Source organism: Gymnoscopelus braueri (assembly GCF_963280865.1).
Source record: "Gymnoscopelus braueri genome assembly, chromosome: 10".
NCBI classification, from domain to species: domain Eukaryota; kingdom Metazoa; phylum Chordata; class Actinopteri; order Myctophiformes; family Myctophidae; genus Gymnoscopelus; species Gymnoscopelus braueri.
The window spans coordinates 19,945,538-19,970,471 of record NC_137611.1 but is presented as its reverse complement, the minus strand read 5'-3'; the positions used below and the strand labels follow the sequence as shown (position 1 = coordinate 19,970,471).

General features: G+C 41.7%; 1 protein-coding gene across 1 annotated transcript; it reads left to right on the top strand.

The window, feature by feature from the left end:
- The first annotated feature begins 4,433 nt into the window (after positions 1-4,433).
- Positions 4,434-24,651, top strand: LOC308094324 (DIS3-like exonuclease 2). Its single transcript, XM_080440906.1, has 21 exons — positions 4,434-4,702; positions 6,244-7,061; positions 7,677-7,807; positions 7,966-8,019; positions 9,074-9,175; positions 9,625-9,775; positions 9,948-10,027; positions 10,450-10,679; positions 11,011-11,184; positions 11,452-11,531; positions 11,998-12,110; positions 12,665-12,772; positions 13,882-14,115; positions 14,312-14,391; positions 15,027-15,210; positions 15,885-15,971; positions 17,224-17,371; positions 18,123-18,253; positions 21,093-21,197; positions 22,460-22,564; positions 23,195-24,651. The coding sequence occupies exons 2-21, from the start codon at positions 6,269-6,271 to the stop codon at positions 23,294-23,296; spliced, it is 3,192 nt and encodes a 1,063-aa protein (XP_080297032.1). The 5' UTR covers positions 4,434-4,702; positions 6,244-6,268; the 3' UTR covers positions 23,297-24,651.
- The last annotated feature ends 283 nt before the right edge of the window (positions 24,652-24,934 follow it).

The following is a 24,934-nucleotide window of genomic DNA, read 5'->3' as shown; positions in this document are numbered from 1 at the left end:
AAAGTAAAGGAACAGTGTGTAGTCTGTAGTGAGATGACAGATTCTGATGACAAACTCCATTTTCCTTGTGTAAATGCAATGTTAAGTTGTGTTTGAATGTGGATTGTTGACATTGCAGGAGACAGTTTAAGAGTCCAAATGCACGTCAGACTTGACCTCATAATGAATTGCTTTTGATTCCATTGACAGAACCATTCATTTACCAGACATCATGACAGGACAACACTGTGCAGATGTAAAAGTTATAATAAATATAGACCAGATTTTCCCACAGATCAGATAAGGTGTTGAGTGATGGTGACAAGTTGTGTGTGTGTGTGTGTGTGTGTGTGTGTGTGTGTGTGTGTGTGTGTGTGTGTGTATGTGTGTGTGTGTGTGTGTGTGTGTGTGTGTGTGTGTGCGAGCGCGCGTGTGTGTGTGTGTGTGTGTGTGTGTGTGTGTGTGTGTGTGTGTGTGTGTGTGTGTGTGTGTGTGTGTGTGTGTGTGTACGTGTATTTGAATGCACCGCTTGTCTTGGATGATGCAAGTGTGAACAGACAGGTGTGAAATCGCAGCTTGTCAGAGGAGAGAATCTTAGGGGAATTTCGAAACTGTGAAAACAAAACACAAAATTGACTTGCAAATGCCCCCCATCTCTCAACACGAGCCAGACACCTCAAAAAGCATAATATCATGTTTCTACTGTGAAATCAAGTTAACAACTTTGAACCCATGCCGTCCCTAATTCGGACATGACATTATTGGAGAAAATGTTCACAACATTTCAAAAAAGTTAGAAATAGCAGATTTGCAAGCTCTTAGATCTTGTAGTTCTTGTGGATCTGCTATTTTAGCCATTTTGGAACAAGGGCATCAGTGGTTAATAAATAATAGTTCAGTATTTTCTGGTTCCCATGTACAGCATGCTTTATTAGTTTGAGCACATCTTGTACTTTTGATAAGATGCTCCTGTGATCTATCCATAGAGTTATAATAGGATCTATCCCATAAAACAATATAGACCTTTTCACACTTAAATATAAACATTCTAAATAATAGGATTAAGTCCTGTTGCTGTGTTTGTGAATATCAGTAGCTGATAGAAAATAAACATGGACCCACACGCTGTTCCCTAGCAACACAATTCCAGGTTAGTGGACTTGCGTTGCATAGAAACAATGCGTTGCGTTGCATCTTATAAATGTGGCATCCCATAAACATATTATATTTGATGATTTGATTGCATTTGATGCATTTACAGTATAAGATTTTGTCAGTTGATTGCCAATCAGATTCAGAGTAGTCAAAAAAACTGCCTTTACTTTTAACTTTAACACTTTAGCACCCTCTAGTGCCAACTAGGCAACTAACAGCAATATGTGGCCCTGACAATCTGCAGTGGATCATTCAAAACAAAACAAAACAAAATATACTTAAAGTACCAAAAGCAGAAAATACTCATTATGCAGAATATCCCATTTCACAATTTTTCAATTGTATAGAATGTATTAAAATCTTTTGAAAATAGCAGATCTACACGGAAGTACTGAAAATTGGAAATACTATAAAGTAAAAATACCTCAAAATTGTACTTGAGTAAATGTACTTAGTTACTTTACACCACTGTATATAACATGCAGATGAAAATTGAAGAAAAGTTAACCACTTAAACCCTAACCTTTCCGCTTTTGTCTTGAGCCCTAATAGGCCTACTTTGTTAATGAAAATTGTGAGCTTGTAGAACAGCTGTTTTTGTTGTCTTGTATTTTTTTCATTTATTTTCACCTATAAGGACATGGCCAAAATTAGGGACGCCAGGTTGAAAGAGTGTTTTACCGGATTGCTGGTAACATAATGAGTCACATTTCATTAATTATGGGTGGATTGGTGAGCCAATAAAGGCAGAAAACATAGGATTACATAGGATTACGTCTTTATAATTTCTTTAGTATTTCTTTCAGACTCAGTGGTTTCACACAGATAGCTCCAAAGATCCTGATTCAGGGTGTGCAGGTGCAGCAGTATTATATCCCACTGAGTGAGTCATAGCCTAAGAATAGAGTGTCAGACCATTTGCCATATACCACAGAACTATTGGCAATTTTATTGGCTCTGCAGTGGATAGAGGAGAAGGAAATAAATAACACTGTTACTTATTGCATCTGACAGCTTTTCAGCAGCATGATCACCATTCAGAAGAATATGATCAGAAAGGCAAAAACACCATCTCTTCTCGCAGGTTTCTTGGGGAAATTAGCATGCAGGCAAGCTGTATTGTCAACATTATTCAGTTAGTAAAAGAAACTGATTTAACAGAACCAGTGGTGTAAAGAAACTAAGTACATTTACTGAAGTACTGTACTGTATTTCCAATTTTCAGCACTTTCACTTCTACTCCACTGCATCTCAGAGGCAAATATTGTACTTTTACTCCACTAGAATTATTTGAAAACTTTAGTTGGTTACTTAGTAGATTTTTATTATTATCACAAAACATAGGCTACATTAACCACTTCAGCCCTATACACATTTCGGCCATTTGAAAATAGCAGATCTAAGCTCACAATGTCGTGATGCGGCGCATTGTGAGCTTATATCTGCTATTTTCAAAAGACTTTTATACATTTGAAAACTTGTGAAATGGGACATTCTGCATAATGAGTACCTTCTTTCTACTTTTGGTACTTAAAGTACATTTTGATGTCCAGCCTTTTACTTGTAACAGAGTATGTCTACATTGCAGTGTTGATAATTAAAAATATATATATATATAAATGAGAGTACTTTTCCAACCATTGAACAGAGCATTTTACCTACGTTTTTCGTTTTTGCACAATGGTCTCCTTTTCCACACTCCTGTCATTTGGCGGCAGTAATGCATCTGTAAGCTGGGTTGCCAACTAGCAAAAAGCCCAAGAGAAGAAGAAGGAAAACGTCAACATTGGCAACCTTGTGTGCAGGGTTGCCATGTCTGCTTATTATAAGCGACTTTGGGCTTCTTTTTCGGTAAAGTTGCTTGTAAATATTAGTTGCGGGTTTCGTTTTGTTGGGCTTGTTTCTAATGTTTTATTTTTTATTATGGTTGAAGCCAGTGGTTCTCAAACATTTCTCATGTCAAGGACCCCAAATTAATATGTATTTGTCTGCGGACCCCCCATTTGAAAATATTTTGTTCCAGGGACCCCCCATACTAGATTTGTGGATTGTGTTGATAGAATCCATATTTTGCCCTTTTTTCCAAGATTTTCTTTTGAAAATAGCCAACGTACATAAAAAGGGCGAAGGAAGGGCTTGTTTTCATAGAGCTGGTTGCTTATTTCTATCGCAGAACCTGGCAACGCTGCTTATGGGGAGAGGATACGAAAATGGCGGAGCGGAAACCCTGGAGTAGTGACGAAGAGGAGATGACGGAGAGCGTTGAGAACAGGCAGGGCGAAATTCAAATGGATGAGGATTCAAGGGGAAACGAAAATAAAAGGAAAAGGGCTAAGGAAAACGGAAATAGCTCGGCAAGTGATGGAAGTCGTGAAGAAACGTATGTAGTAGGAATAAAAACAGTTTCTAAAGTGGACGGGATATTCACGGACCAACACAGCGTGGGAAAGTTTGTTGGGAAAAGTATTGGAGAGGTTAAATCGATCAGGATTGCTAGAAGCGGCATTGTAGTGGTTGAATGTAGGTCAGAGAGACAGATGTTAAACGCGATGATGAACATCAAGAAGTACGATGGTCACAGGGTGATATGTTTCGACCTGGGAGAAAAATCTAACAGAGTAGGAGTGATAACAGGGGTGCCACTGACAATGGATCTGGAGCCATTCCTAGATATTGACGGAGTTAAGAAAGCCACACGAATGAATCGATTCAGAGAAGGAGAAAAGGAGCCCAGTCAATCAGTGTGTATACATTTCCATGGAGAGCTCCCTGAAAGAATATATGCTGAATATGTCACATACAGGGTCAGGCCATATGAGAGGGGTCCCCTCAGATGTTTTTGCTGCCAGGAATACGGGCATGCTGCGGCTGTCTGTAGAGGAGTCAGAAAGTGTGGGAGATGTGGGGAAGTGAACTGTAATGAGTCCTGTAGCTTACAAGAGAAAGATCCAGAGTGCATACATTGCAAGGGAAATCATTATGTAGGGGCATCAAAGTGTCCTAGAAGGATAAAGGAAGGAAATGTGAAGAGGTTTAGAGAAAAAAAGGGAATATCGTATGCTGAAGCAGTGAAGAGAATGGAGAGAAACGACGAAAGGGCAACAAAACACAAAATGGAGGAAACCACAAAGGGAGATGGGCAAAACATTTGTATGGACAAAAGAAAGTTCCTGGCGTTTATCGCCATGGTGATTAACTGTGCGGCAGAAATTCAAGGCAAATCTGAGAGGATAAAGATGGTGTTGGACGCGGCCAGGAGATTCCTGGACATAGAGGACATTACTGGAGAGGATCTTGATTATACGCTGAGGGAAGGGTGCACATCAACTCAGACCACTGGGTCTGGGTAATAGAATGGACTGAAGAATAAAGTGAAGGGGATTAAGTTGGGTGGGCTTTTGTAAATATAATATGATTATTTAGTATACTTAGTCATACAGTAGGTGGCGATATGCACCTCCAAAATTGGTTGCGAAAACGCCATTAAATAAGAGAAGAAGAAGAAGAACGCTGCTTATGTGTTTTTACCCATACCATCTTCATCACTGACGAAGATCTTCTTCTCTGAGTAAGATGTTTACATTATATTCACTTTAACGCAATGCAAATGTTCTTCAATGCAGATACAATATAGTTTGATCTGTCATAATGTTCAACAGGGGAAAGTAAAGCCCACACACACACATTCTGTGGCTAATGGTAGCAGAATTAATTTAACACATGCTGTATCCACGATTGTCACGTTGTGTAATGTAACATTTTTGTTTGTCTCCTTGTTTACCTTTATTTGCTTAAGTTAGACGAGGTTACATGGGGAAACACGGTACATTATTTTTCTTTACACTGTTTAAAGATAATTAACGTTGCAATGAAAACGAACATTTTTGAAAATATGTTTTACGGGTTTTACTGATATTTAGTTGTCCTCATTACGGTTCATTTAAACATAATAGATACAAACTGGAAAGGTCGATGCCAAGTTGCCAACTCCTGTTAGCCTTGAGTTAGGGTTGTGATGCTAATCATATAGCTAACGTTAGCTTAGCCTTAGCTATAGTACAAACAAATCCATCGTTGTCAAAAAATCATGGTTTGAGACGATGATATGTCACTGTGGAATGACTCAACTAACCAGTGGTGGAGAGTAACTAGTAATTGCACTCAAGTACTGTACTTAGCCGATCTACAGGCCGATCTATGCGATGCAGCGCATTGTGAGCTTGTAGATCGGCTATTTTCAAAAGATGTTTATACATTTGAAAACTTGTGGAATGGGACATTCTGCACAATGACTACTTTTACCTACAGTAAGTCAAAAGCACTTTTCCCACTACTGAACGTTGACTTAGCTACAGTACAAATCCATCGTTGTCAAAAACCATCGTTTGAGACGGTGTGTCGTTGTTGTGGAGGTGACTCATCTGACACCGAAAAACATAGTGAACATTCTGTTCTTAATGGGACTCGTCAATTGGCTGTAAAGTTTTACAGTTGACATATCTTTATCTAGCTGTTGCCTAAAAACTATTGTTTTGCTTTTAATAATGTATTATTTTTCATTTAGTTTAACTACAAGAATATGTATTTTTGAATGCAGCCATTTTTTTGAATACATCAAATAGTGGGGCTAACACAGGTGTTACTAATGATATTAATTCAGGTTTTGTTCAATTCAGGTCAGTCAGGGTGCTGCCATTGTGCATGCTGGCTCCCTGGAAAGCTTTCTGCTAAATGGAACACATTTTAATTAGTATCATTGGTTACGCCTACAGTATATGCCAGCTATGAAAAGAGTCTCTTAGTTACTGGGTATATAAATGACCTAATACATCCAAGGGAATGACCACCTACAGTACAGCCCTTCACCAAACGACTGAGTGCTTAAACTGTAGAAAAAAAATCATGATTTTATTCAGACTATGAAAAAAGAATCTGTGACAGTGAAATCACATGAAAAGTTGTATGGTGTAAGGCTGGCATTACGTAAAAGTCATGTGGTCGACAGAGTTATTTAATCTACAACTGAGCTGCCATGTTTAGCTTGTTGGTGTTTTTTGTTTGCAGTATAATTATTCTACCATTAACCTTTTTTTCCCTTTTTTTTTACAGACAAAACATCCTCATAGAAAACCATATGGATTCTCCACGGCAACCTAAGGGGGGTAACCGTAATCGGGAGGCTAAGCGTGGCCAGAACCACTCCATGACTCCCCCTCCGAAAGCGAAAGACGCCTATGCAAGGCTCCTTAGCCAGCACCACAGCAGCAAGTTCAGGTCGTACCTGGAGCAGTATGCACAGGAGTTTTCATTACAGGGGGAAGATAATGGACCGACCACGGCACCTGGAGCCTACAATGACAGACCGGACATACCACAGTGGAAGAGGGACCAGCCTTTAATCGACTTCTCCGACTCTAGTGACATCTCCCTCCCCTCCCCCATGAAAGGCAAAGGAGAGAACAGCTCGCTGGCTTTGTACATGGAGAAGCTGAATAGCCGAGGTGCCTGGCAGGACTGTGACAGGAAGCAACAGGCCATGTCTGGCAACAGCAGACAGAGACACGGGGAGAGGAGAGACACTGCCACCAGTCAAGATGGAGACGTGGAGTCCGGGGAGGAGTTCGCCTCTCCCAAACCACGAGACCTCCAACAGCACCAGAAGCAGCAGCAGCAGCAGCAGAAGAGGAACAAAGACCTCCACAGAGATGGCGCCCCGAGTCACCAGGGCAGCGTATCGCCCATGAAAACCAGCTGTAGCGGCCAGGAACAAGAGAAGAAAAAGTCAAAGAAGAGGAAGAACGTGCCGAAGAATCAGGAGGAGGAGAACAGAAGGGATGGGGTGATGATGAGCACTGCCGTCGATGCTGACATTCAAAGGCTCCAGTCACCTCACAGTAAAGTCAACAACATGCAGCAAGCAGCCCAAGGTACAGGAAGCTGTCTGCAGAGATCTTATCTCTCTCTGGTTGTGAAGCTGAATTAATTCTGTGTAGTGAGTTGCATTATAGCCGACTAGTTTAAATGGATGTCAATCATGAACGCAAATTTAATTTAAATTTAATCGGCTACTTCAGGTCTGTCTGGGATAGGGAATTGAATCTGATTATCAGTCCAATTCTTTATCATTTCCCTTCAATGTGGAAAAAGCGTGGGCCTACACAGGTTTTTAACTGTTTTTATTATCTCTGCATCTGAACACTGTAGAAACGGTTAAAAAATGCATGCATGATGTCTGCCTAATATTATTTGAAAAATGCATTAAAATGCTTTTCCTTTTCAGCAGCATATGCAGGTGACGTCATTGTTTTGCAATGAGCAACTGTCAGAAAAAAACATGCCAGCATTGCTAAAAGGAATAGATAAGCTCAGAGGCATATGATATATTACTTATGGATTCCGATTCTCTAATGATTGCAGTTCTCAAATCTCGATTCCCATTCCTAGTATATGATTTCATTTCCAGTGGGGTTAACACATAACATGTTCCTGATCACGTCATCTTGTTTGAATGAGGATTAAAATGCATGTGAATTTTCTTTCAGCCTGTGGTTCCCCTGCTGACAAGAATAATAAGAACGGCAGAGGGGGCCAAGGGTCAAAGAAGCAAATCTTTGAATCCTACATGACCCCTGAGGACGTTTCCCATGGTCTAAAGAGAGGACAACTCATTCAGGTGATGTTAGACATCAATATCTACACAGTAAAATCCTCAGTGAGAATTTAACTTGCGTGTGAAATTGGGGTCCATGACATGCCTGATCCACATTGACAAAGGGTGTAATTGCAAGAGCCAGTCATTAAATACCTTATATCCTCCTATTTTATTTCTAGGGACCATTAAGAATCAACCCCAAGAAATACCAGGAGGCTTTCCTCCCATCTCCGGTAAGTTGACGCATTTGCAGACATGTTTTCACTTCATGTAGCACACACCAAGGAACCTTTTTGAAAGGAAGAGTCGTGCTGGACGCCGGGGATGCGCAATGACACTCATGGGTGGCAAACCTCGGCCCGGAAGTTCGATGAATTACATTGCAGTGGATGGAGCCGGCTGGACCAGCTCATGAATAAACATTATTACTGAACGATTGTGACCTTTTGTCATGTAATCGGTTCAGGAATATAAAAGAAGACATATCACAGGTTGTTTTCTAATCACTTGCTTTTCGATGTGCAGTGTTGTGCACAGTACATTATTTTATTGAGGAATCTAAACAGCTAGGTATCCTTTCTGCCAGACAGGAAATGGTGGACAGTCTCACGATACTTTGGCCGCTCAGAAACATACTCTGTGCCCTTTAGATGCCTCTAGAAATTTATACAGTGTACACATCAAAAAGCAACACAGCAGAAAACAATGTGTGATATGTCTTCTTTTCTTTGCCTGTAGTATTTTATAAAGGTGGCCAGCCGGCTCTCATACAGTAGGCTCGGTGTGAGTCTGCCACGCACTGCAATGAATATAACCGGCTGGAATTGCAGGATCGAGAAAATGATGCCGGCGTCTCTTCCTTTTTAAAATAAATTCCTTCGCACACACCAGGAAGTAATGTGTCAATCTCGCCTTGGATAATATAACATGATTTATCGCTTGTGTAGCATATAGAACTCCGGTCAAAGAAATGTATTGTCTATGTCGGGTGGAAACTGTTACTTTTCAGGATTCAAATAAAAGAATAGCCGTGTTCTGAGCTTGTAGATCTGCTATTTTTTTATGTGTAACACTGTAGTATGATCAAGTAAGGTATTCATTTATGAAAAAACACAAAGTTAAAATATAGAGATAAGAGCTTTCTGCCCGACAGCAACGATATACAGTAGGGGTTAAGCATGAATGTGGTTTGTAGATTGGAATGGAAAACTTAGGAATGTTGCAGACAAGCAAATGCTATTAACATTTATAGCTGAAAGTCCATGAATATGTTAATGTTTCCCTCAGGACGGCACACGCGATATATTCCTGGACGGGACTGTAGCTCGTAATAGAGCACTCAACGGCGACATAGTGGTGGTGCTGGTGCTCCCACGGGAGCAGTGGAAGGTAAGACATCATAGAAACCTTTATTTATTAATACCTCCCTTGCGTACAGTCGGTGTCGCTGAAAGTGCTTTCCCTTATTGAGAACAACAGACTTTCATTGAACCTTTGGAGTTCATTGCATTAGTTTAACCCTCACAACTCAGAATATGTGTTTCACCCCAGTGTTTACCAAAGGTTACAAATGTAAGCGCAACGTTTGTGGACTCAAACATAATACCTTGTGGTTGACAGAATACTGTCAGACAGACCCTGTGTGGAAAAGTTTATCTTTCAGACTGGGAAAACATCTGTTAAATCAGCATGTCAACAATGCTGGTGTCAGGGCGACACCATGTTCTGTAAACATGTATTTATTAGTGTATCTGCCTCTGCTTTTAAGTCAGTATAATGTACAAGAACATACCAACTGTGATTATATCTGCAGCAGGCTAATGTCTGTCTATTTGCAGGTTGTGAAGTCGGACGCAGACTGTGAAGGTGCCGGCGAGTCTCAGGCGAAGGCGTCGCGGCTTCCCAGCCCCGACGTTATAGTGGAAGACCAGTACGGCGACCACGATGAGGTCATCAACAGGGTTAAGAGCATGTCGCTCGGTGCCAAAGGTATCGTATTGGTCCAGTTACTGCCCGATCACTGCTGAAGGAAAACTAAAATAAACTCTCAGCAGTTAGCATTCACCTACAGTATATGCACACTAACCTTCCTAGCAGGACTGACTTATTAGGTCTGCTAATCAGTTCTCTTCCCATCATCTGTTTCTACACTCCAATCCAGACAACGGGGAAAGGGGAGGACACCTTGAAGACCCTTCAACCCCACGACCCAATGGAGAAATACTCCAAATGACGGCCAAAGTAAGCTTGCTTCAAAAAAAGGACTAAAGCGGGGTTCGAATCCTCCGGTGCATCTGGGCGCTCATAAAACACAATTGACCATGTTCGAGGGTGGGAAGTTGCCAGGGGAGGGCGATCTCTGTCGCTGCACTAGTGGCTCCTACAGGTTGGTAAGGGAACCTCTTCAGCAAGTTGTGGAACTGGGTCGTATAGCTCGTTCCTCCGCATGCGTTATGCTCTCCAGGTGAGACTCTCCCTGTCTAATGAAAAGAAGTGGCTTGCAAATTCATGTGTAGGATGAGACTTGCTCGTCTACACCCACCCACATGACCAAACTGTAGTGGTTATCAGTGATAATTAGCACTACGTGGATGTGTTAGAAATTGGTAATTAGCATAACGAATACATTTCTCATCATCAACTTTACCCTCTCTATGTCCCAGGTGGTGTACATCGTAGAGCAGAAACACTCCAGGGCCGCCACAGGTTTCCTTAAATTCCTTCCCAACAAGCCCATCGCCATGTTTGCCCCCGTGGACCACCGGGTGCCACGGATCAACGTTCCCCTTGCCGACTGTCCCGCTGACTTCAGCGCCCGGCCAGGCGACTACGCCAACACCTTGTTCATCTGTCGTATCACCAATTGGATGCCGGACAGCAACTTTGCTCAAGGGTGGGCACACACCATTATAACTGGTTTAACCACTTTCAAACTGGTTTACCTATTTAGGCCATGTCATTATAGGGTTTCTTTTTCACTTTAAAACGGTTTAAAAAAATAACTATATCTACAAGCTCACAACGTGATGTCATTCGGTGTAAACTTGTAGATTGGCTATTTTTGCCTTGCAAGAAAAACAACTGAAATGTTATGAATCAGTTGGTTGTTTTTGCACCTCCATTTAAAAGCATTCAGTTATTAATTGTTGAAACTAAAGTTGCAATGTATAATAATAAGCAGCATGAATAACTGTTCATCTCTTATCTACGTGTTTCACCCTCAGCCGTCTTGCAAAGACATTAGGGCAGGCCGGAGAGATTGAGCCAGAGACTGAGGGCATCCTGATAGAATACGATGTGGATTTCGCAGAGTTCCCAGACGAGGTGCTGAGTTGCCTCCCCCAGAACCTGCCCTGGACCATCCCACCTGAGGAGCTGCAGAAGAGGAGAGACCTGAGGTGAGACTGTGCAGCTTCATTCATGCTCCATTCCTTGAGAGAGTGTCGCCACAAAAAGAACAGATCTTCAAGCTAACGGTGCGTCGCAACACGTTAACTTGTTAGATCTGTACTTTTTAGACTCTGGCAAGTTATGTTGGTAGAGATATATCCTGCAGTGGCTGCTAAAGGACATTAACCATACTAGTGCTAATGTTTTTGTTGTTGTTGTTTTTTTCTAACAAACATCTACTTTGGTTAATATGTTTTACTTAAATTTGTCTCCAGGAAAGAGTGTATATTCACCATTGACCCGGCTACTGCCAGAGACCTGGATGATGCGTTGTCTTGTAAACTGCTCCCAGATGGTAAGTGTATTGGAAACCCCCTACAAGGTGCCTACTATTTTTCTTTACCAGTAGCATTAAATAAATGCCTTCAGAAAGCACTGATCAGAGCCTGGCACCTATTTGAAGCATGGTTGACTTTGTTAACCAATTAAACCCTGTACTTGGTTGACCACTGGAGTCCCGCAGGGCTCTATACCGCAGAATACAGATGCTGGGGTTTGAGTGGTTAAAGGTTGAAAATGTAAACTTGTATAAGCTTGGTGCTCTGTGTGCCGAAAACAAAATAAGCTCTTAGTGTAACAATGCATGCTTTACAGCAAAATGTAAGAATCCGATAAAAAAACAAGCCCATGTTGATAAAGGTCCCGTTATCGATCGATATCTGGTTAGATCCGTCACATAGAACCTTTTTGTTCTCGGTTTAATTGCAAACCATCGTTTTTGTATTTTATTTTATTTAATGTAACCCCTTATGTAATCACAGGCAATTTTGAGGTGGGGGTCCACATTGCTGACGTAAGTTACTTTGTGCAAGAGGGCAACGCTCTGGACTCCATGGCCAGCAAGAGAGCCACGAGTGTATACATGGTCCAAAAGGTTTGTTCTCCATAACATCAGGATTCTTTTGTTTGATATTTTGTAGCTTTAGAGTTGAAACCGTTTGATGTAAGGATGAGATTTCCCCTGATGTATGTTATTAGACACATTGTGAATGCGACACTCTGTTAGCTTGTAGATCATTTGTTCTTGGCAAGCAATACCCTCGCGCAGTGGAGTATAAATTAAGCTTAACCACTAACCTTGACCTCCCTATTTTGGGTAAGCGATTATAGGCGATCTACAAGCTCACATGGCTATTTTTGGGGAGGGGGTAATTTTGGGAAATGGGACTTAAATGTGTATATACACTATTATATGCTATACAGTATTTTATACGTAGGTATACTATATATTTTGTTGACCGGGGTCCTCCTGGCCTCTATACGTGGTCCCCTCCTTTTCCCCCTCTACATAAAATCTCTTTGCCGAAAATAACTTGTATACCTTCTGTTTTTGTCGATTGTTTGCCCCTTATGACATGCACAGAATAGGGACCTCAGGGTTTATGTGGTTAACTTTGTATCATCCTCTGTCAACATTGTGATCCTCAGGTGATCCCCATGTTACCCCGGCTGCTGTGTGAGGAGCTGTGCAGTCTGAATCCTCTCACTGACAGACTCACCGTCTCAGTCATTTGGACCATCACACCACAGGGGAAGGTACTGTATGCCCATGACTCTCAATCTTTTTTATTTCAAGGACCCCCAGTTCACTATGCGTTAGGCCGCGGACCCCCATAACTCATGAGAGTGCACAAATGTGGTCCATTTGGTTCCCTTTGTACACTCTTGAGTACCAAATAATTTAGGTGGTGACCCCCTGGAACCCCCTCAAAGACCCCTAGGGGTTCCCCGGACCCCACCTTGAGAACCACTGCTTTATGCTCCTCTACGGCTTCATTCTGTTCTCTGTAAAGTCGCTTCTCCACAGCAGGAAACCGGCTCAACTCACATGTTTTGGTTTTCCATTAGGCAAAAGTACCTTGTACCTGGTTCATCTTTTTGACATAACCTCCGTGGAGGTTCCATGTGAGCTGATGCGATACCAAAACGTTAGCATCATTGTGCCACAACGGACTCCTCTGTACTCTTGGAAGCTCCTGAATACTGTTAATAACGTTTTAAACTAGCCTTTGTAAATGTGAAATGAATCAATATTGAGCAACTGCATGACCTATTTCCCGCCTAACATTTTATCAAAAGCTTTTTTTTTATTGGGCTGTAGTGTACAGGTTAAAACGAGATAATGTCCAGACAGTATTGGCGTTAGCTTTATTTAACCTTTAAGCATTCCTTAGCACTCTCCTCCTGACTTATACAGAGTGTTGAACATCGCTGTGACAACAGCTAGAGGGGGTACTGTCTGAAGAGGAACATGAAGTGCCGTAAGTCAGTAAAGGCTGTGTGTCCACCGAATCGTTTTCCCCCAGCTGAAATGCAAGGCGCTCTTCTAAAATGCTGAAAATATTCCAACTCTGTGACCAGATCAAAACTCCAGACGTGAACATATAGTGCAGAGTAGACGCTTGGTGCCTCGTCACGCTGCTTCCGTTTCCAGGATAGCGTAAATATGCGGCGCTCCCTTTAAAAACAATTCAAAACATACGTTGTGCTTGGGAAAAAAACGCCATGGTGGCCCCTAATTACTGTAGTGCTTAGGGAGGTTAACTGTAGCTTGTGTGTGTGTCTGTCTGTCTGCCTGTCTTGTGTATTCTCCACCACTTTTGTGCCTGTATTGTGCCATTTCAACACTTTCCCATTTCTCCCAGATACTGAACGAGTGGTTCGGCCGCTCCGTGATCCGCTCATGCGTGAAGCTGAGCTATGACCACGCGCAGTGCATGATCGAGGCCCCGGACAAGCTGTTCTCTCCCGAGGAGCTGCCGCCCGTGGCCCCCGAGCACCCCATCGACCAGATCCAGCTCGCTGTGCTCAACATGCACGCCATCGCCAAGAACCTCAGAGCTCAACGCTTCATAGACGGAGCCCTTCGGCTGGACCGGGTAAGTTCTGGTTGATTCCAAAAGTTTATGAGGGGGAGGCTGCAACCGCAACGGCACACACAAACGGATGTGTGTTAACCACATGAACCCTAGTAGTTATTCCGGTGTAATTTGAAGAGGCACAGTTGTTGACAGGCCAATTGTCTTGTTTTGGTTTTCATAAATGGGTACCTACTGTGTCTGTCTTGTGTTTCAGCTGAAGCTCTCTTTCACCCTGGACAAAGAGACCATGATGCCGCAGGGCTGCTATGTTTACCAGTACAGAGACAGCAACAAGTGAGTGAGCATCTCACGTCAGTGGTTCTCAAACCTTTTTGTGTCAAGGACCCCCAAATTGATGTGTATTTGGGCGCGGACCCCCATCTGAAAATGTTTTGTGCCAGGGACACCCAGAAGAGAAGATTAGTGTTTAAAAAAATCTAAATTATGAAAAAAAATACAATGCTAGATTATTTTTTTAAGGACCCCTGGGGGTCCCCGGACCCCACTTTGAGAACCAATGCCCTATATCACATCCAATCAGGGCATCGCGTTGATTTGGTAGATTCTGTGACCGTAGTAAAAACAAATGCGTTGCTGAATGGGTAGAGAATCCATCTGGGAATCGGAAGGTTGCCGGTTTGACCGTCGGCCTGCCCAGTATAGTTCTGTTCCTCAGAAAGGCACTATTTTTGGCTGTGCTATTATAGGTGAACACCTTAAACAACTTTCAAATATGGCAAAAATAGCTGAGCTTGTAGATCAGCTATTTTTCAACACACGACACCATGATGTCCAAATACAAAATAGGGTTTAAATGGTTGAACCCTGACATCTTCCCCCCCTGTGCGCTCATCCGAGCCATCTGAGCAAGCTAGCCATCTGCTGGGGTGACTGCAGTAAAGTAATTTCCATCTCTCCGTCTATGTCAGGCTGGTGGAGGAGTTCATGTTGCTGGCCAACATCGCCACAGCGCACCACATCTACCGCTCCTTCCCAGAGCAGGCCCTGCTCCGACGCCACCCTCCTCCCCAGGCCAAGATGGTGGAGGAGCTGCAGGAGTTCTGCGACCAGATGGGCCTCGACGTTGACTTCTCCTCTGCCGGAGCTCTGCATGTGGGTATATTGCCTGAAATTTAGCGTGGCGTCCAATTATGTCTGTAATAGATGTGGAAAGTGGAAGGAAAATTACTTGTCCTGTCAATCGGTGGTTCTTGTTTGGCGCCGTGAGGCCTGCTCATGGATTTTGTGTCTGTATGTCATTAACGTCTATAATGCACACGCAGTGGGTAGCTTTTGCACAAATAGAGCCGTTGTTAGAGGACTCATTGTACACTAAGCTTTGCATGCTTTCATGAGGGTTGTAATGGGTTTTAGGTTAAGTCCTTCAAAATGACATTGCTGTGTGGAACCTCATATGCTTTTTATTTATGTTTTTTTTTATTATAATAAAAGGGTTTCTGGGGCACATAGAAGCAATATCTAATGTATTGCACCCTGCTCTTTAGTAGTGTGCCATGAGACCAAAATGAGTGCTGCTGTAGAGTTAAATGGATGCGTACCGTTTCCTCCTTCCAGGGAAATCGCTAAGGAGGGGTTATTTATACTCGAAAATATGTGTTGTGCGCCGAAATTGTTTTCGCCGCACAACACTTTAGGGACGGTGTTTTCTCCAGAGCCCAATTAAGTACTAAAGGAACGTTTTCACTCAGTCGTCTCATTGGAAGTCTCAATCAGACATTGTTTGTTTTTATTAATGAATGTAATTGTGTTCTTGTCCTAACCCTCAGAGGAGCCTCCGTGATGTCTTCAGCGATGATGAGTATTCCACTGCCAGGAAGGAGGTCCTCACCAACATGTGTTTCAGACCTATGCAGGTTGGAGTATACAAAACACAATAATACAATATGCTATACATACATACTGTGTTTGCATTTTTTCTTTAAAGGAATGTAAAAACCAGGATATTATGCAGATCTTGGGATCCATATAGAAACGGCCTTTCTATGTGGATCTCACTCTGTATGGCGTATGACTCCGAATTTGGGAAAGGTTTCAGCAACTTCCATTATAAATTGAAAGTTTAAGAAAACTTTAAAGTTTAAGATTTCAAAAAGTAAAGCTAACATGCTGGGGAGAAGTGAAGGTAAACCTCTTCAGGAGAGCATACTGTACTCTCCAGAATTCTATCGTCATGCTGCTGTCTAACCCTAGCCTCAGTGTTACAAGAAGATATCGGTCTACTTTTTGGAAACACTGGTATGATTGTCTCTTGTAATAGCTGATGTTTTTATGGTATAGGGGTGTCTTTCTGTATGTATAGTGTTTTTACGTTTGTTTGTAATGGACCCCTGAGTCTACACAGATAAAGTTGAGATATATATATATATATATATATATATATATATATATATATATATATATATATATATATATATATATATATATATATATATATATATATATATATGAAAAATAAATAAATAATGCAGGTGCTACTGCCAGCGTGCATACAAAGTTTGGCACTGATCGGTCCAGTGGTTTTCTAGATTGGCTCCGGAGAGCCACACACAGACTCTATCATAGACAGTTAGCCTCTTGCAGAGCCACGCCGTAAAAACTGAAATTGCTCGTTGCATAAATATTCAGCTGCTGTGGAAGCTCCAAGTTTACACGGATTAAATAAATTGCCCCAACAAGGACACGGTTACATTGGCCTCCTGCTGTGAACCATTAAAGTAACTGTCACATCTTATAGATAAAAACCTACTAATTAACCATCCAATCAACATCAACATAATATGTCATTATAAAGCCGTCCAATCAAAATTGCTGCTACAAAGCCATCTGATCATAATTTGGTAGGCATATAAATCCACCAAAACAGAAATGCTGCGTCACATAGCCGTCCATTCAGAACTGCAGTTAACAGAGCTACACACAAACACATTTTGTGGCATATTCATGGCACAAAAAGAGCCATAAATTGGATTGTTTTTTCTTTGTTGATACATCGTCAACCATTTGTCAGTATAATGTTGTTGTGCATGCTGCCATTCGCTGGGGGTTGATAGAACATCAGTTTCCCCTCTGTGAACCTTTCAACAATAATGAACTGTTATTTTCCAGATGGCAGTGTACTTCGGCACGGGTGTTGTCCAGGACGAGGCTCTTTTTAAGCACTACGCCCTCAACGTTCCCTTCTACACTCACTTCACCTCGCCCATCCGACGCTATGCCGACGTCATCGTACACAGGCTGCTGGCTGCCTCCCTGGGTGGGTTTCAAAATTATTCAAAGTTTTCCAATACTCTCAAGATTTAAAAGAATATATCAAAAATAGCAGATGTACAAGCTCGCAGCGCGGCACGAAGTGGCGCGCTGTGAGCTTGTATATCTGCTATTTTTGAATGGCCAACGAATAAATGAGAAAAGTGGTTAATGATGGTGACGTGACACATTTTGCTGGGGACTCTGAGCAACTAGAATTGTTTTACTTTGTTGGGATGGAGGGGGTGTGTGTTCAGTTTGGGTTTGTATTCGTTCATAGGAATCCTAATTTTCAGTTCTGATCATTTATCTCTATCTGTGAATTTGCCCACACATTATTTAAGTATTACACACACCAGTAGACATTATATATGTAACCACTGGAGCTGTTGTTTCCTTTCCGTGTAATGCCTTGGTACTCTGTTGCACGACAGTGTCACTGGCTTGTTAGCGTGATAGCTTGAATTTCGTCGAGCAACACCGTCGTGCAGTCACCCATCATCACCACTGTCACTTTGTCTACGTTTTTGTATCAATCTCTCATTCTCTCTGAACGCAAATGGTGATTTGCTGCAAAGGGATGAGACAAACGTGTTGTTTGTTTGAACAGTGATTTCATTTGTATCGCTTCAGATACAGAGAGTGGTGATGTGGAATAGCAATGCAGAAGGACAAAGCGACCTCAGATCTCACACTGGGTGGAAAAGTGTCTTTCTCCGTTGTCTATAGAAGTGTGTTGTTTGTGTGTGTGTGCGTAGGTTGTGGCCATCGTGTAAGGCTGACTGGAGATGAGGTCGATAAACAGGCATCCCACTGCAATGACAAGAAGACGGCCTCTAAGAGAGTCCAGGAGCTCAGCACAGAGCTGTTCTTTGGCGTATTAGTCAAGGTATTTCATCAACAAACGCACTTAACATAATCTCGCTGCTGAATGATACCTCTACCATTTTGCTTTGGCTCTTAATCAATTAACACATTGACTGCCAATCACGTAGATCTACGCGAACCGCGTTAAAGCCGCCACGTGCCAATCGCGTAGATCTACGTGAAGTGAAAAAAAAATATATATATATATTTTTTTTTTACTTTTTTTTTTTTCCAATTTCACAAGACCAAGGAGATATGATTAGTTGAAGATCTAGACTCCTATCCACTTCCTTGTTAACTTAAAACTTAAAAATGCTGTATTTCGGCTCCTGAGTACTTTTTTTTTTCCAATGAAAAACTCTGGCACTGGCTAAAAAAATATGAAATAATTCTGGCAGTCAATGTGTTAAGACCGGGAACGCATTTATGTAATTTTAAGATTTCTTTGGCTATTCAAAAATAGCAGATATACAAGCTCATAGCATATCAAACATATCATTTTGGGGGTCCTTGACATGGAAAAGTTGGAGCACCACTGATATAGCAACACACTGTTAGGATTTAGAAAACATTTTTAGATATATATTTGGCTATGAGCTTGTATATCTGCTATTTTTGAGTAGCCAAAGAAATCTTAAAATGACACAGATGCGTTCTCTGATTGAATGGGTTTAGCGACATGGGTTTTAATGCCTTAAGCCAGTGTTGAGACGTAAAGCTGTGTTCAGACACCCTTTGAGTGTCAACTTAGGTCTGTGTGACACATTATTGGAAGATAATCTAATCATATCTGTAATAAATGTCTGGCCTTGTAGCCATTGATTTTACATAGTTCAAGGTTAATGCCCATTTATTTTGTATATATTTGCTCTAAAACTTGTGAAGTGGTAAAATACTGTGACAAAACTGTGAAACAGTATCGAGGCCCTTTTAGAGAATAAACTGTTTTTCTTATCTTTTGGGGGGGGGGGGGGGGGTATTATGGGAGTCTGATTCGATCCCAGGTTCTTGACTCACGCAGTTGTTCTTAAACCATGTCAAGTTGATATGTATTGGGCCGAGACCTCCATCTCAAAAGGTTTTGTGCCAGGGACCCCCCAGAAGATTTATGTTTTTGTTTCAAAAATAGCAGTACAAGCTTGCAGCGTGTTACGAAGTTTGAATAGCCAACTTATAAATGGATAAAGTGGTTAACATGATCTGTCTTGCTCTATTAACTAATTTTGCTGGGGACCCCCTAGGGGTCCCTGGACCCCAATTTGAGAACCACTGCACTGAGAACTAACTGACTGAGCCACCAGCACCAGGCACCTCCCAAACAGAGTCCCTGACTTCAGATGTCCTGCAAACAACAGCAGTCTGTAATGAGACAGAATCTGACAGAAAAATAGTTATACTAAAAGTGGCCAAGGACACGCATAGAGCTATTATTGTTATTATTGATAAACAACGGTAAATGAAGATATTCCAACAGCATTTAGGAAATAAAGCTGAGCAGTGCAGGGCATAAGTTGAAATGAATAATAATAATAATACAAATAAAAACAGGTGTCACTGGATGCCAGTGATTTAAATTGCATTGGTTGTGGATGGAGCAGTCGAGGTAATTACACAGACGGGATGTAATCAAAGTGCTGCATAACTTAAGGCCAAGAGTGAGTGGTCATCTGAGGACTGGGTTAATGACTTGCAGTAATAAACTTTAGCACACCGGTGGATCAGTCTGCCTCTGATGGAGCTGTCTATAGCCAGATTTGTTGCCCATGGTTTTGATTATATATCCATCATTCTTCTTTTCACCCACTACCTCTAGGGGGCCCGGTTAGCAGCCCAGAACCGAGCCAGCCTTCCTCATCATCTTATTTAGTCTGTTTTTATCCACAGCCTTGATGCCACTGCCCCAGCACACAACACAAATGCATAAAATGGTTGACGCTGTAGCCGAGTCATAGATGATCCTCAGTAATGCCCTGCAGGCTCCGAAAGACCCGAACCTCCTCTTTAAAAAGAATGTACTCTTCTCAGATATTGTCCCTATTAGTCCAGCTTGCCAAAGAGAACTGCTTTTGATTGATTCATTGATTGATTTAATACTTTATTAGTCACAAATGTAAACAACACGAGGTACAGTCAGACATTAACCCGTTTTTGGGCGGGAACCCCTATTTGTAACTATACCTTTCAGGACGGGAACCCCTTTGGGGTTCCTGTTGCTATGTACAGTATATAGCAACATACATTTGTTGTAATTTTTGAATAAATATTTGAAGTATTTCAGAAAACTTAGGTCAGGATTTAGAAGGCGTTTTTAGAATCGGCCTCAGGTCTAAATGGGTTAAGGCTAAAAGGATAACACAAAAAAGTCCTGGGGACTTGTTTCCGTTGTGGTCTGATGTATTCAGACCTGGTTAAATCCTGCCCCTGACTAATCCATATTACAATAAAAAAACAAAACTAATAAAAACTCAAACTAAGCCCTTTAAACAAAAAGATATAAATGAAACCCACTTATTTTTTTTAAAGATATTTTTGGGTGCTTGTATGCCTTTATTTGACAGGACAGTAGGCTGACAGGAAATGGGGAGAGAGATGGGGGGGGGGGGGTGACACACAGTAAAGGTCGTCGGGATCGGGAGTTGAACCCACGACAGGCTGTAAAGCTGGATTACCAGCGTACTGTATGTGGTATGCACCTGGACCGCTAGGCCAGCGGGCGCCCCTGAAACCCACTTTTAAAACTAAATTGAAATAAAAACAAAGTCAAAAACGAAATACAAATAAAAACGAAAAAATGCAAAACTATGAGAGATGTCCGGGTGTTGAGTTGACCTGCTGTCCTTTTTGTGTGTGCTGACCTGTAGGAGTGTGGTCCACTGGACTCTGAGGCCATGGTGATGGGAGTACTGGACCAGTCCTTTGACGTACTGGTTCTCCGCTATGGTGTGCAGAAGCGGATCTACTGCAAGGTTGGCTACTGGCAATATTTAACATTTCTGTATTTTTGTCCATCGCTCTTAGTTAATTCTGCTTAATTTGTATTCCCATTACCGTAAATTTCAGACTATAAGCCGCGACTTTTTTTTCCCATTTTTCGACCCTGCGGCTTATATAATGGTGCGGCTTATCTATGGATTTTTACAGCTAACGGCCACTAGGGGACCTCCTAAATCTATGGATTTTACACCCTCGGCTTATAGTCCAGTGCGGCTTATATATGTACAAATCATTCAATTTAGCTGCTGCGGCTTATATTCAGGTGCGGCTTATAGTGCGAAAATTACGGGTAGTTGTTTTGAAATAAATTGTTAACTGCAATGACGCTAAGCCCAGAAAATGGCTGTCAAGTGCACTACTATACCCTTTATTATTTAATCCTTACAGAATGTATTACACCAGACTAAGTGCACTAGACGATGCAAGTCATGATCATGGAATACATAATCATCATACATGTTATGATGACCTCTACTGCTTCCCATACTGTACCTTCCGTTCTCACCACTTTTATTTGAAGTTGATGAAGATGCCTTAATTTTCCTCTTCCATCCCTACATTACTTCTACCATTCTTCTATCACATTCTTCCTTTTTATGGCTCATGCCTACTTTCTGTTCCATTGCATTCGCTGTCTCTCATATTGGCTATGCGGCACAAATGTTACTCGAAGCTTGGCCAATCAGTCAAGCCAACAGGTCGGGTTGGCCAATCAGGGACTTGTACAGTTAGTATGTGGCACTAACGTGACATGACGCTCCGCCAATCCCTGAAGCTGACGGTTTGGGTTGGCCAATCAGGGAAGCCGATGCATACAATCTACCAAACACACAGAGAATTTGTGCATTCTCCTCAGATCTGCGGTCAGACAGATGCAGATATTTGTGGACTTTCGGTTCGGTTCTCTGAAACAGTTGGTCCATCCCAATTATCATTTGGCAATGCACACCTCAGGGTCATATGAGACACACACGGCAAGTTTGAGGCTGTTCGGTCAGACACTTTCCAAGTTACGCCGGCCACAGAATGACACACACACACACACACACACACACACACACACACACACACACAGATTTGGTGGATTGTAGTATATAATATAAATAGATATTAAGATATGTCACACATTCCTCTGGTGTCAAGCTCATCCACACAGCCCTCCCTATGAGTATATAAGGGATATACTGTGTGTGTTTGTCAGATTGAAATGGTCTGTATCTTTTGTCTCCATCAGTCTGTGGAGGGTCTGGAGACATTCCAGCATCACAAGGTGGGCAAGAAGTCGGAGCTCACACTTGTCTGGGCATCAGAGGACCCACAGAAACCCTCAGAGCGCCAGGTAATGTCTAATTTACAGATCTTCACGCATAGGCAAGCGACGCTGTCACGCAATGGAGTATAAATTGAGCTTAAGAACGACAGCTAATAAGCATAGTGAAAGTGGAGATAGAGCCATGTGTTACTAAATTGCATTTGAAAAGTGACAAGCAATAAAGACATTTTTTTTTAAAGCATTAAATACTGAATAGGAAGGTGGCCTATGTTGAGTTAAAAAAAAAAGAGCTTATCAAATGGGGGTCTGTAGCCTATTGCATATTCAATTTCCTTGAAATTAAAATGTTTGAGAGAATCACTGTATTTGGACAGACACCTACTGTACCTTTTACTCCACTACATTTTAGGAAGGGACCCCAAGGACCCAAACTTATGAAAAGATACTAGGAATTAACCTATTTCTATTTTTTTTTGTATTTTTCTCCAATACAGTAATGCATTGATATTAAAAAGAAAATGTACTTTAATTTGTACAATTTACTCCATGACTTTAACTCTAAAGTACAAATTTGACTGAGCAACTCTCTCTAACAGTTAATTAATATTTCACCTTATACTTTGATTCAAGCACTGGGGTTAGTCCACCGCTGAGCGCTGACTATGTCATGTAAGGTTTTTGTTGTGTTCATTACAGATTATTTCACTCTTCACCTTGGTGGAGGTGCAGCTGAGAGCGGACACCGTGGCCATGAAGTACACCGCTGTGCTCAAGAGACCCGACGAGAAAGCATCATAAAGCCACGTTCACATGTGTCATACTCATAGGTACATCAGATGTGTCATACAGTAGGTACATCAGATGTGTCATACTGTAGGTACATAGGTCAAACATAGGAAAAAAAGCTGCAGCAATTTGTCGAAAATAAATGGGTCTTCCTTTTAATACTGAATGAATTGCACATTTTTGTTTTGATATTTTGATTTTATTTTTATTACTAAGGAAAGCAGAGATGTAAGTGAAATGACCACATTCATTTCGGAGTGTTTTCTTTTTTTTTTTTGAGCCACCACAGGCTCTCAGATATGCAGGGAGCGTTCACACTTCTGATCAGATCAGAAAGACTAATTGTCACCCCTTAAAAATACCTTTACAATAAAAAGAAGTGCAATTCCAATGACTAAAAATTAAATAAAAATAATGTACTTCAGTACCTCGGTAGATAAAAAGGCATCCGACACCTACTAAACACTAGAAGAGGGAGAAAAAACTACTACTAAGATCTACTTGTATGCTTAAAATCAATCTTCATACCATCTGCTGTACATGTTCTGGGTTGTTTACATCAGTGGAACACTCAAGTTTTATTTTTTGCTTTTTGCCACTTTTTCTCCCCAATTTATTTATCGTTATGCCAAATAATTCTCCCCACACACATTTCGTGTTGTCTCCTCATGCCCAACACACCCTGCTGACAGGTGCTGCTCCAGCCCGTAGGAGTACGTGCCGTGACATCCCCGACCCAGCTTCCCTCCCCCGAACACGGGCCAACTGTTCGTATATATAGACGCTCGACAAAGACGGACGCACCACGGTGGATTCAAACCCCCAGACTCCGCAGTGGTGGACAGGTATTTTATCACTGCGCCACCCGAGCGTCCGAATTGAGAGTATTTGTAATGCATTGCAAGTCATGTTTGACCCCAGGTCCAACTGTGAAAGCTTGGTAACTTGCTAACTGTGCAATGAATTTGAATTCAAAGGTTGTCTTAGTGACCCTAGTTTAATGTAGTTAAGTGGTTTCCTGGTACCAGTAAAGGCGGAATGTCTACAGATTTTACTACTGGTCAACAAGTCATTCAGAGAAGTCAGTTCAAAATGTCCACCAGTCAGTAGGACAATAATGTGTTAACCACCTCAGAACCAGTGGTGGGTGTACCACAGAACAGAACCTAGTGCTTATCATCCACATAGTTCAATAAATGTGTTCAGTGTATGGTTACCATGTCTACTCTTAAGCCTATTTTATGCTTTGGTGAAAAAGACAACACTTTTAAAATATAAGCCCTTTATGCTTATAAGTAACCCACCAGAAAAGTTACACTTGAATACCCACTTGTATGTTCAAGTGGGAAAACTTGGTATGTTGCTGATTTGCTGAAAAAAAAGAGTGGCTCTGTACTAGGAGGCGAGCAGTCTGTGGGTCTGTCTGTCCAGGGCTAATCTTGCAAACCGCTTGACCGATCAGCACCAGATTTCTTGTGAAAACTGCCAGTAGGGCAAGGAAATACCTCCACATGTTTCACACGTTTGTTTTTGTGAATGGCAGTCTGATCAGGCCGAAACCTTGCCCAAATACAGTATGGACGTCACAGACTGACCACATGAAGTCCAAGCTCCACATGAAGCCATGTGGTCATTAGACTCCATCTTGTG